The sequence below is a fragment of the Sander vitreus genome, chromosome 8 (genome assembly GCF_031162955.1).
Source record: "Sander vitreus isolate 19-12246 chromosome 8, sanVit1, whole genome shotgun sequence".
Taxonomy (NCBI): domain Eukaryota; kingdom Metazoa; phylum Chordata; class Actinopteri; order Perciformes; family Percidae; genus Sander; species Sander vitreus.
The window spans coordinates 8,390,196-8,402,892 of record NC_135862.1 but is presented as its reverse complement, the minus strand read 5'-3'; the positions used below and the strand labels follow the sequence as shown (position 1 = coordinate 8,402,892).

The 12,697-nt window shown below is 39.3% G+C and overlaps 1 protein-coding gene across 9 annotated transcripts in view; it reads right to left on the bottom strand.

Moving 5' to 3' along the window:
* ppip5k1b (diphosphoinositol pentakisphosphate kinase 1b) overlaps nt 1-12,697 on the bottom strand; it is a 63,916-nt gene that overhangs the window by 21,569 nt on the left and 29,650 nt on the right. For 3 of the 9 annotated variants that reach the window (XM_078256620.1, XM_078256626.1, XM_078256622.1), the window contains exons 12-23: nt 12,263-12,338; nt 11,870-11,979; nt 11,715-11,765; nt 9,110-9,195; nt 8,472-8,597; nt 5,334-5,375; nt 4,232-4,353; nt 3,282-3,464; nt 2,799-2,940; nt 2,336-2,559; nt 1,522-1,649; nt 1,246-1,360 (exon numbers count right to left, since the gene is read on the bottom strand). In XM_078256620.1, the coding sequence (XP_078112746.1) occupies nt 1,246-1,360; nt 1,522-1,649; nt 2,336-2,559; nt 2,799-2,940; nt 3,282-3,464; nt 4,232-4,353; nt 5,334-5,375; nt 8,472-8,597; nt 9,110-9,195; nt 11,715-11,765; nt 11,870-11,979; nt 12,263-12,338 (1,405 nt within the window). The remainder of the gene's footprint in view (nt 1-1,245; nt 1,361-1,521; nt 1,650-2,335; nt 2,560-2,798; nt 2,941-3,281; nt 3,465-4,231; nt 4,354-5,333; nt 5,376-8,471; nt 8,598-9,109; nt 9,196-11,714; nt 11,766-11,869; nt 11,980-12,262; nt 12,339-12,697) is intronic. The other 6 variants (XM_078256623.1, XM_078256624.1, XM_078256627.1 and 3 more) reach the window with 4 other exon arrangements.

The window sequence follows — 12,697 nt, the reverse complement described above, 5'->3', positions numbered from 1 at the left end:
AAATACACAAACACCTAAATCTAATTATACATGAGATAATATGGAAAATGAAATCATCACATGACCACGAAACAAAATGTGTTGTGTTTAACATATAGAGAGACCTGTGTTCACGAACAATGATCTAATAATGTCCATAACCTTAATAATGATGTACAACAGAAGATATTAATCTATAGGACTAGTCAATACAAATACTGTTATTGATGGGACACAGTCACCAATGTAGCTATATCAAATATATCATTTGCTATAGCAAATGTGTGTATACATTACACGAGACAAAACTTTCACAAATTAAAAAATAAATAACAAAAAAAAATGTATAAACAATTATACTGAACAATTGCCCAGCTCATTGCTGTAGAGTAAGTTGTGTGTACAACCCAACAGTAGAGTAGCCTTTATTGGCAAAGACAAGTAATCACACGTTGCTTTTAAAGCTATAGTGCGTAGTTTCTGTCTCCCCCATGAGGAATTCTAAGTAATGACAACAACACTGCCGTGCACCTCCCCACCCCTCCTCCATGAAGTAGCAAATAGCAAAGAAGGACACGGAGGATTAAAAAAAACATGATGGACTCTTCAGAAGAGGTAATTATCTTCACTCGAGTTTCTGTGCGGGAAAGTCGCCGGACGCCACAATCTTCTGAACACAGCCATACTGAGAAATACAGACAGAATTGTGTGGAGCTGATAGTCTTAATTAGCTTTGTACCAACTCATTTGGCAATGGCTTGAATGTAATGGACATTCATTAATATCAAAAAGTTACGCACTAAAGCTTTAAGGAACTCATTGATAGAAATAATTGATAAAAATGTGTCCTGAGTGGCCCCTCCTGGTCTTTAGTGAAGACTTAGTCTTGCATTGCCAGATGTATCTCAACAGCTCTGGAGTCTGGTCTGGCTACACTGCTTATCTATTCTGGGATAGGGGGAAAAAGCTCTGGCTTGTTTGTTTTTCTTTAAACCAATCACAGCCGTCCTGGGCGGCGCTAAGCCCCAGATACAGCAACAGTGCCCTTGCAAAATAAATAGCGGAGGGACATCTATCAGGCTTTATTTCAGCACTGTACATCAAGTGAGCCAGACTAGTAAAGACCGCATGGACGTTTAGGAAGTAGAGAACATTTCTGATGTTGAATTTTTAAATCTACTCTTAAATAATCATCAGCAGACACAGAAAGATGACATGCCATCACTACTTAAACAAAATGGTCAGAGATGTTAAAATCAGACATACATCCAGCAGTCCTCCATATCGGAAGACGCTGAGCAGGGAGTGGACGTGGCTCTCACTGGTGAAGTAGAGCCGTGTGCGGACATGACGGCCAGGAGACATTATGCCACGAGAATACCTGAACACCAGAGGACAAGAAATTACACGAAGCTTATCAGTCAACACAGCACCAGTGAACTCAAACATACTGTACACAAACACAGACTTTATACATTTGTGTTTTGCCTATATAAAAGTAAAAACTTTTGTGTGCGCTTCAGTGGCGGCTTGTATTCTCACAGAGGGTGCAGCTTGTTAACAGCCTCGTCCTCATGGGTCCTCTGCAGGTCCAGCTGGATTTTTTTCATCAAAGGAACACAGTAAGCCTGAGCGATGTCCAGTTTCTCGTCTTTGGTGATGCCGTACTCCTGATATGGATGATATGAAGAAGAAAATAAAGCCCTCTGAACACTTTCATCCAGTTCTTTTTGATCTACTTACAGTATTAATGGCCATGAGGAGATGAAGTCTTATCTTAGAATATTTTGGGGCAGAAGGCAGGAAAACTCGCTGGACATCACAGGCTGAACACAGATAATTAGTGACACATTCACACATGGAGTATGGGTATACTGTGACATAAAATTATGCTGTGGCACTTCCAGAATTAATTCCCTTTTAATGAATCTAGTGTTTGACTGTTGATGCTGTATTTTATGGCATACTTTATAGAATATTTTGATTTTAGTCACACTACCCCTTTTCGGAGCAACGTTTTATTCTTGCCACAGGGATCAACTAAGTTTGAGTTCATGCTCAAAGGGAAAAATAGTTGACAAGCGCAATAAATTTGTGAAATTATCTGCAAAAGGCCTTCTGGCACAATTTTCTAATGTGACCCATTTGTTAACATTCCTGACATTCCCCGACTCCTTCAGATCATTTAAGTACATAATTCAACTCTTTAAGTTCCCCCCTCTTGAAAAGAACTCTTACCGTATAATATTACAATATAATTAGGTAGTAATGTGAAACAAACATGTGTGCATGCCATCTTCTAGGCAGGTCCTGAGAAAATCTAAAATGTGCTACAAAGCTAAATGGCGCCTTTCACCTGTGGTATGACTATGTCAGCCAGGGCGCGGGACAGTCTGAACAGCTCCAGCGTGTCCTCCAGTCCAAGTGAGGCGTTGTGCTGCGAGTCGTATTTGATACAGTCATAGATGTCCGGGATCTTGCTGATGTCGTAGCGGCCGTTCTTCATGCGAAAGTCTCTCTCCAGTTTGGACCAGCGCTGCAGCATCAGCTCCAACGTCTCGCTGTGGTAAAGCTGAAGGTCTGGGGAAAAACACAGGATGACTAACCTTAGTCTAAAAAGTAAGGTAATTGTCTCTGAAGATTATACTTGTTTCACTACATACACACATTTAGTCCTTTTCTGCTTCTGTCTGATTCATGCAGACAAAAGGCTAAACTAAATATCTTGGCTTTAACAAAGTGAAGAAAAAAAATTAAAATTCTCCAAATGCAGCTGAATATTTTTTCTTCTTTAAACAGGTACGGCAGGTTCACACTACCTGCAGACTTGGGGTCTTCCAGTCTCTTGCGGATCTGTGAATTGAGACTCTGGATGAGGGCGTACACCTTATCACAGGTTTTGACTGGATCCTGTATGACCTTCATTGAGTTCACCAGCGACGGGCTGCCAGTTGGTGCCAACTGGGACACAATGGGAACAGAAGGAAATAGATAATATGTTATACATAACATCATATCAATCTGTGTAGTCTGGAAGGACTAGAAAAAATTGCAGCCAATACATGCATGGGAAGGTTTTCTTTTGTTGCATTTTTGGGCAATAGGAGAAACTTGCATAACAATATTTCAAAAATTCTGTGGAAAAGTATATACGTTTCAAGAATGAAGACTTGGAAAGCAAGTCCAACTGTTTAAACTGAACATGTAAAAGCTTTCTGGCAAACATTGCACCATGCACCTTCTCAAATTATTTTCTCTCATTTTTTATATTTTCACTTCACTATCTCAGGTTGGCCACATACCTTCCGATAGTCGTCCTGTGTAAACGCCTGGCCCTTCTGCATGATTTCATGCAGCCTTGCCTTCACCTTCTGTTGGCAGTCAGTCAGAGAGTCGCTGTCGCTGTCCAGCAGTCCGTTCATGTTGGCACTCTTCACCATCTGAACCAGGATCGGCGTCAACTCCCCTTCTAGAGCCAGCAGACCCTGCAGAGAAACCAGAGAACTTGAACTGAATCATTGTGTGGCATTTCTACTTAATATAGGTCATGTGAGAGAAATACATACAGTACATGAGTAAAGAGTAAACTTGATATGTTTAAGTTATAGTCAAGCTGAATCAGGGTTCTTCTTAATTTTCCCCTCAGATAAACTGAGGGTCACTTTAAACCATAGATATAAAACAGTTGCTATGTTGCTGTTGTATATTTATGCCTTTAACCTTTTAAACGCCTTAATTGTTCTTATGGTGGATCTGCAGCTTCTTAAAATGTGGTCTTCGAACCAATTAGTGAATTAATCGATTAGTTGATCAACATGAAATTAATGGCATTTATTTTGATAGTTGAAGAATCAAATGCCAAACATTTACTTGTTCCAGCTTCTCAATGTACAGATTTTCTACATTTATTTGTCTTATGTGAACAAAATATTCTTGGACAAAACAAGCACTTTACCAGAAATAATCACCAGAAAACAAAGATTTTTAGAATATTTGTTTGATGTGTTTAATGTTTCATTTTATATTTTAACAAAACCATCCCATAACTGCTAAATAACCCCTAAATATTGGGTATCACAGTAGTTATTTTTTTCAACAAATGTATCACTTATATTTGGCATAGACACTAGTGGATCTCAAGCTTCCAAAGAGATATTTTGTCCTCGAAACCTTAAAAGAATTCTCATTTAATTGTTTAAGTTACATCAGTTATACATTAGACATATTCTTTCAGGTACAAGGGCCGACTTACCTTCGCGAAAGCAGCGGCTGTCATCTGCACCCTGCCTTCGTCAGAGGCGTAGATCTTCAGGTCGTGGCGGTAAGTGCTGTGCAGGCGCAGTAGGCCACAGCCTGGGAACCCAGCATAGTCACCTGGAAGATTGTACACAGAGTGGGACATCATAGTTAACTAGCTAATAATGTTCTCAATTAAGAAATGACTGAGTCAGGGAGGTAGTTGAAAGAAAAGAGAAAAAAATTAATTGATTGTACCCAAAAGTACCAAGGATTTCCGTTAAAAATAGGCACACAGGCGATACACAGCACCTGTGCAGGTGCAACATCACTTTCAGTTCAAATGCATTGTCCTCAGAATGCTTTGTAAGCTTTTGAGATGGCTCATTTAACTTAAACTAGACTTAACTTGTTTGGTTTAAGCTATGAATAAAATGAAGTGAAAGTGAAGTGAACAGATGTTGAGTAAACCCCAAAAATTACTCAAGACAGCCCCTGGAGAATACTTTAGATTACTTCTTGAAGAGAGACTATAAGTAGGGAGTATTTTTAACATATTGAATATACTTAAATTAATGTAGCTCTAGGATGTGGATGCATACCAATGCTACAGATCAAATCACACTGAAGCTTCATGCATTTTACATTTAGTGTACAGGCAAATAGTAGCCTGATGTTATACCATTTACTAACTTGGGTTATCATGCCTCATTTGACAAGAAAGATCTGGGACTTTGGAAACGTTCTAGGCTCTAATTGAGGCTAAAGTAGACTGGCTTTCATCAACCAAAGAACAACATGCCAAGAACTCTTGAAAAAGAAATGCAGTGTGAGATAATCCGTGTTAGCTTACAACACCAGACTGCCGTCACTTTAGCTGCCTGTGTACGAATGTGTGACCAAAACACGTTTGCTGCGGTGTATCACGTCGAGAACACATAAATGACGATACAAACAATCCACAGCAATCTCAATGTGGGACAAACAGGACTAGTCGCCAGGTGAAATGAAACAAAATCATGATGAGATGAGAGATCTGAGCACGTTAGTGGACGGAGCGACAAATGCGCAGAATGAGAAAGGTGTGGAAGAGCGGTGATGTCCAGGAAACTTCTTACCAAAGTCAGGGGACTCACAGCCAGGGGACCGGCGGTTACCGGCTAGTAGTTTACACAGAGCAACAAGAGGTAAGAAGAGAAGAGCAGAGTTAATAGATACAACTTGTGGTGGAGAAAGAAGTATGAAAACAGTGGCCGGGATGAGAAAATAGTCTTCTTTTTATTAAAAAGAAGCAACAAAAGGGACAGATTATTTAATCTACTTTCAGTTCTATTCTGTTTTTTTTCTGTGCAGTTTGGGAGTTGTTTTGCATGCACTATAAAACAAAAAAGCATTAAGACGGAAAGCTTGAAAAGGGGTAACTTATGAATGCAATGGAGGTGTTGCTCAGTTCAAAGCTCTGCAAAGTGATCAAGAGAGAAAAACTTTTATGTAACATGCAGGTTTGTCTACCAACTCACTGTATTTCACTCTGGTTAAAGCGTCAGGGTTTGTAAGCATTAAAGAGTAACTCCACACTTAATTTTGCATGGCGGAAAAGCTTTACTGCATTTCCGTATCATGCACAAAACCTGACATAACAGTTGGGTGTTGTCAGGTGTGCTCAACTACACAGGGTGTGGAGAGTATGTAGTAGTATTTTGAGTCTGGGTATAGTTACTCTTTTAAATGTCATTATCCAATGATACCTTGACATACATACTGTAAAAGAAAATAGTTAGCAGTATTGTTAGTGCTAGCATTTCTCAAAATTAAAACATAATTTCTGTTCATGTCCTTCAGTTACTGATATAGAGACACTGTTAATCTGCTTCACGGTCGGTACTTTGACTTTAAAATGCAGGAACCTTTGCACCACGATGTAGAAACCTGGGTCATCAGCAGACTGGAGTTTGCTCAGTTGTCATGGAACTGTAGATGTTCAAACTTTATTCTGAGCACTTTTAGGAACTTGATTTAAGATCGTTTTGCCAACTTTCCAAGGTCATGAGTAAACTGCCAAGCTCACATGTAGAAGTGTATTTAGATGCAGTTCCTCTAATGGCCATTGAAATAAACCACTGATTTAAGTGCTAAATTATTCTAATGTTGGTCTTGTGGTGATTTCAACAATGTTTGTTCCATTTAGAAGAAATGAAGGCCTAAAGAAGCAGGTATTTAGCAATACCATTTAATATGTCCTAGTCCAAGACAGGCCGCTTTATAACCTATGCGTGATATTACAGATGCTACAGTATGTTCGTGTTTTTCTACAGTCACATTTTGGTCAATCATTTTTCAATCTGTTTCACATCTGATGTAGTTACAACCTATTAGCAGCCATCTGTACAGTAATCCAACAGAGTCTCGTCAAAATCCATCATATCAAATTAATTACATCATAGCAATGATTCTACAATGTGTGTGACAGCGTAATGACTAAAAGTAAAAAGAAATGTTATATTTTGAACTGAGATTCTGACCTTTTTGAATGAATCAGTCTTCTCTATTATTGTCTATGATAACAAGTCTTAAAGTGCTCATATTGTGCTTTTTGGATTTTTCCTTTTCCTTTATTATGTTATACATCTTTTTTGTGAATGTAATAGGTTTACAAAGTGAAAAGCCAAAGTCCACCCCAAAGGGACTTACCATCTCCAACAGAAAACACTGTTCACAAACTTCTCCAAACAGCTCTATTCTTCCGTGACAAATGCAAGTCATTTTGCATCACTTTGTAACATACGTTTTAATGCTGGCGCTGCTAGTTAGAGCGGAAGTAGGAAGAGTTCAGATAGTTGTATCGCCATGTCCAGGAGACAGTGCAGAATTAAAACGTTACGTATGAAAGACTAATTTGTTAACATTTAAATAACTTACCACCCTGAAATGTCTCGCTCCAGTCTAGGTTGCGAAGCTGGTTCGGGTTGTTCTGCCTGTGTTTTGGGATCAGACTCGGGTTCAAACATGTACGGCTGAGCCGAAGCCATGAGGCAGGTTTATTTTGGATCACACTAGCTTGCTTGTCAGGGCCCACCCTACTCTGCTTCTGACTGGCTAGTAGTCCTTAACTAGGTACTGCGCATGTGCAACTCCCAACAAAGATGGAATAGAAATTAGATGCCTCACTCGGAAACTAAAACAGCGAGCTCAGCAGTGCCCAGATAGCTCAGTTGGTAGAGCGGACGCCCATATATAGAGGTTTACTCCTCGACACAGCGGGCCCGGGTTCGACTCCGACCTGCAGCCCTTTGCTGCTTGTCTTCCCCCCCTCCCCCCTCCCCTTTCACATCTTCTGCTGTCCTATCAAAATAAAGGCTGAAAATGCCCAAAAAATAAATCTTTAAAAACAAACGAACAGCGAGCTCAACAAACAGGGTGAAAAGAGACAACAAAAATATGTTTTTTTTTTTTTTTTTAAATTATACCATGTAAACCTATTCTGGTACAACCTCTTAATACAATTATGAACCTGAAAATGAGCATAATATGAGGTCTTTAAACATCTATGAAAGCAAATAATGAATGGTACAAAAAAGCCCCAGACCCAATAGCTGCAGTAAGTAAGAAAATGTGGCGTGTCGACTAAAATAACCTCCACCTTTGACACGCACTATGTCAGCTATGCAGTGTTGACACTGTATATGGTAGTGCTTTGAGTGACTGAAAAGAAGGGCTAGAAAAAACTTGTATGAGCTAAGGAACATGTTGGTAGGACAGACAATTATTATGATTATCATTTGCAGTCTTGACTGTGTTATAAAGTAATTTGATAATGTTATATATCTAAGGTCTGTCAGTTTTTGCCTATATTTGTGCGTGCGTGCGTGCGTGTAGGTATGTGTTTGCTTCCTTGTGGGCATGTGTGCAACTGTACATAAAACTCTCCAAGTAACTCCCATCTAATGGAAGTTGGAGAGGTGAATTTCACAGGGAAAGGTCAGGGAATTAGATCCAATACGTTTCGGAAACCAGAAAGGATATGGGAATTTCATAAATAGTTCAAATGAAAAGAAAATACCAGAATGTCTTCTATAACATGTTTTTTAAGCTATTTCTTCCACAATAGCCCAAGTGTACTAGAAATGTTTCCTCTTACACAAAATATAAATACAACATTACCACCATAGAAGAACTTCATTTACATCAGAGCCTAAGTAGAAGGATCATTCATAAGTACAACTATTAGCTAATGTGAGTGTGAGTCCAGTGGGTACCTTGACCTCCAGGGTACATGCAGCGAAAGGCCCTGCCCAGCTCCTCAGCCTGAACCCGGCCTGCAGGTGTCAGCTCCCCGCCCCACTTCAACACCAGCAGCAGAGATGGGCCGTCCTTCTTAGAATCTGAAAAACAGCAGCGTATTGTTATTCATATCAGTAATAACTATACAAAAATGCAGAGGAAGAACTTTTTTTTTTTTTTTTTTTTAAAGATTTAAATATCGGGTAATAAAAAAGCAATATTTCAGTCAGTGGGAATAGCGCTACACCCCCTATATGTAAAATATAAACAGGGTATTTTCACATAAGGTTCCGGCCTATTTCAGCTTCTCTTCCCTAATTTAGCACGTTTTATTTGCTAAAATGTTTCATCGTTTAAAATTTCCCCGTCTCTGAACTTCCCCAGCTGCATCAAAATAACTCACATTAGTCATTTCTTTTATTAAAATATGAATTTAAAAAGAAGTGATTTCTCTAACTAGCATTACATTTGCAGGCCTCCTTTATTCTATAATCACATGAGTATCATCTGTTAACATGAGCTCGCCTTACCTTGTTCACACACCACATAATATACACACTCACAGTTCAAAAAGAGCTACCCATGAATATAAACCCTACTTGTGCGTTTGTACCTTCTTCTTCGCTGGATGCTTTAGGTTGGCCGTTACGCAGGTAGGTCAGCTGAACTTTCCTGTTGATGCCTGAGAAATGACCGTACCTGGGGAGACAGAAGAGACACACACACAAAGCAGACACAAAACATTTGATATGCAGACGGACAGACAGACAGACAGACAGACAGACAGACAGACAGACAGACAGTTAGTACACACAGATAGAAAGAAGAAAGACAGAAAGAATATACAGTATCCCATCTTAAAGAATTTAGTTTAAATATTAAACAGCACACATCTGACTTCTATTCCAACAAAAGCTTAAAGAGAACAGAACAAGGCAACAACATTTTCAAAGATGGTACAGTGATCATACACACAACTGAGTACCAGTATTAGCAAATGGTTTAATGGTAATTCAATCATTCAGCAGGTACTTTGGATCAGCTAATGACCAGTTTGATTTCAGTATGTAATTGCTTACACGTGCGTGGGCGTGAGAACAAAAGAGGCAAAGAGAAAGTAAAAGCGTGTGTGACTGCTTTTAAAATGGTGCAAGGTGAAAATCAATGCCAATTTTAATTGTGTTGTTATTCCTAAAAAGTCACACACAGACACATATCAGGAGCCTCCACTTGCCCAGCGTACTGTGCTTTAGTAAGAATTTGGCACATCCTGTAGACTAATGATCGCATAGTGTTCTCTTATAGAACAGGCAGCTGAGCGGACGTCTCAAAAAGCCACATGATGATGGACCCTAAACCAGGATTAATAACTGACAGCTGTTCAGATTCTCTGGCTTCCTGCCAAAGACTCACACTTAAAAGAAACCTCATCACTTTAGTGACGTAATTCTTGGTATTTGTTTGCATCTACTGGGTATAAATTGGGTGGAGCTTACACTACATCCTGCACTACACAAACTCACTCTCTCGTTCTGTCTCTCATACACACCTATTATTAATCAAGGAGGCATTTTACCCTAATTAACCTAAGCCCTCAGTTAGGAATGCACAGTACAATACTGCTTGTATGTGAAAGGTGTCGCTCACAGTGACAAAGCCACCCGCCTGTGTTGTTTTCCACAGCCCTACGGAGCGTTTCAGCCTCTTTCAGCTCGTTCTTTTGGTTTTTACAGTCCTAAACTTTATTGTTTTGGTTCACCTTCACCACTTTCATTCAGGCTGTTTTCAGCACAAAAAGGCTACGATAAGCCCAGAGTACACTACCTGTTCAGCACCAAACAGCAGACTGACAAAGTTAGCAGCTAGCTGGTGAACACAGTGAAGCATTTAGCAGCTAGAGGCCAGTTGGTGGTCAGATGTGGTTGAGACCAAAACAGAGCTAAAAGGTGTTTAAATATTGGACTTAGATTCATCAGGTAGACAAAAACACGACTCCAGATAAATGCAAATGTTGCTTTGTATCTGCAGGATGTGTAAATATGCAGCAGTTTGTTCACCATATGAAATTGTAAGGTAATAATATGTCAGTTGTTTCCGCCGCCCCGAAGTGCCAAACAAAAAAATTGTTATTGCAAGTTTAAACTATAGGCTTGTTTGTAGAAGCCTGTAGAAAGGTTTTGACAGAGAATGTCAACATATGTGACACTAATACAGGAGCGCAATGTGTAGGAGGTTATTTGAAATTTACAACAAAAACTGTTAAAGCGTAATGAAAGGGGTATACTGTGGGTTGAATCACTACTGCGGTGTATGAACTGGCAATAGACTGATGAACAGCACATCTTTCACTGAGGTGGATTACTCTTTAGTTGTAGTTTCAGTGGACTGTGTTGCAAACCCTGCCGTACCTTTTCATGAAATTTAAACCTTTTTTTATACCTATTCACTTCAGAATATAAAAAAAAAAATTTTCTACTGCCGTTTTGAACCTTGCATTTCTTTCAAATTTGATCATCTTAGACTTCCATCTTACTTTTGTTGTTGCACTCATTCCAATCTATATGGAAAAGAGCACCAGCAAATCACTTAAATGAGTGTAAATGCTGATGGGAGGCAGAGGAAGGAAGACATTAGGAGATTTAGAGTCCAGCTGATATGTGGTGAGAACGGCATGCACACAAAGTAGCACAGAACACTCGGATTTACACACACATACAGAACACAGTGAAATCCTCAAGGACATTTGACTGTGTATGTGTCTGGTGTTAATGGCTAGAAATGAATGTATGTTAATAAAAATGATACACTCAGGGCACAGAACATTAGGAATACCTTTCAAATAATGACTCACATTTCTAATCTTGCACAAGCCATATCTAAACTTAACTACCTCCTTTACCCTGTTTATACCCATAGACCTACTTGGTCTGTATCAAGAGAGAAACCAGGTATTCCTAATATTTTGTGCGCACAGTCTAAGTAGACTAAAGGAAAGGAGGGTGGTAAAACCTCATCCTTTAAAGTGAGAAGGGAGATGGTGCGTACTGAGTGTCATTCAAGCTGGATTCCCTTTTGGAGAAAAAGAAGGAGGGATGGGTGGGCAGGAGAAAAGAGAGAGAGGAAGGAAGAAAAGAGAAGGTAAAGAGTTAGAGACTCAAGAGGGATGGAGAGAATCAAGGTAAACATGTGTCTGTGAGTACAAGAAAAGTTGACTGAACCTTTGTCGAGTGTTGAAAGATGAAGCTAGTTTTGATGAGAGTGGGTGACTGCTGATAAATGATGACGACAGGAAACAGGAGGATGATGACTGATGTTGTGCGTTTGTGTGTTTATGAGAAGAGTGTGTGCTTGTTTGATGTGAGACGTCACTCACATCTCCAAGACCGTCTTGAGTTGCTCCAGTTTAGATTTCTTCTCCTCGATCTCGCAGTCATTGTGCTCGACCAGTTCAACCAGCAGCAGGCGGGCGATATCCAGCACTTCCTGGAAACACAGAGACAGTTATTTTTAATTTAGTGCTTATTTTTAAAATGTACTTGGCTGGTACACACACACACACACACACACACACACACGTGACAGGATGAATGCAGTGTGTGTTTAGACAGCTGTGTTGGTATACATATTTACACAACAAAACAACAATGGTTTGTGCAATATGCAAACATAACTGTGCTCTGAAACCCTTCATTATGCTGTAAAAGAACTCAGTCATAATCTGCCAAAAAAAAAAAAGGATCAAGAGATTAAAATCAACCTCACTCACTTGTAGCTGTTTTGGCTTCTTCAGTTTTAGTTTTCCTGACTTGTAGCCTCCGTACTTCTCAAATAACTCAAAGAATCTGTGCAAGAAAAAAAACGAATAAAACAGTAGAATTAAGAGACACAGTTACATTGGTTGAGGGCAACATCTTTAAAGTCAAACGTATTTGACATGTTGATTCATCTCAAAAAGAAGTAGGTAAAGAGAGACAGGCTGGTGCAGTTTGCTTTTATTCCCTTACAAATTTGCAGTGGGGTGAAGATGAGAAGGCAGTGTATGCTGAAATATAATATAATATTGTAAATAAAGTACTAAATAGACTCCTGAATGCAGTTAGTGAGGACAGTAAATTCTGCATTTAATCTTCTTATCCAGTATTTTGTAGTTACAGGAGGTACACTATGCAAGGATATATCTTTAATTGTATTATGGATAATA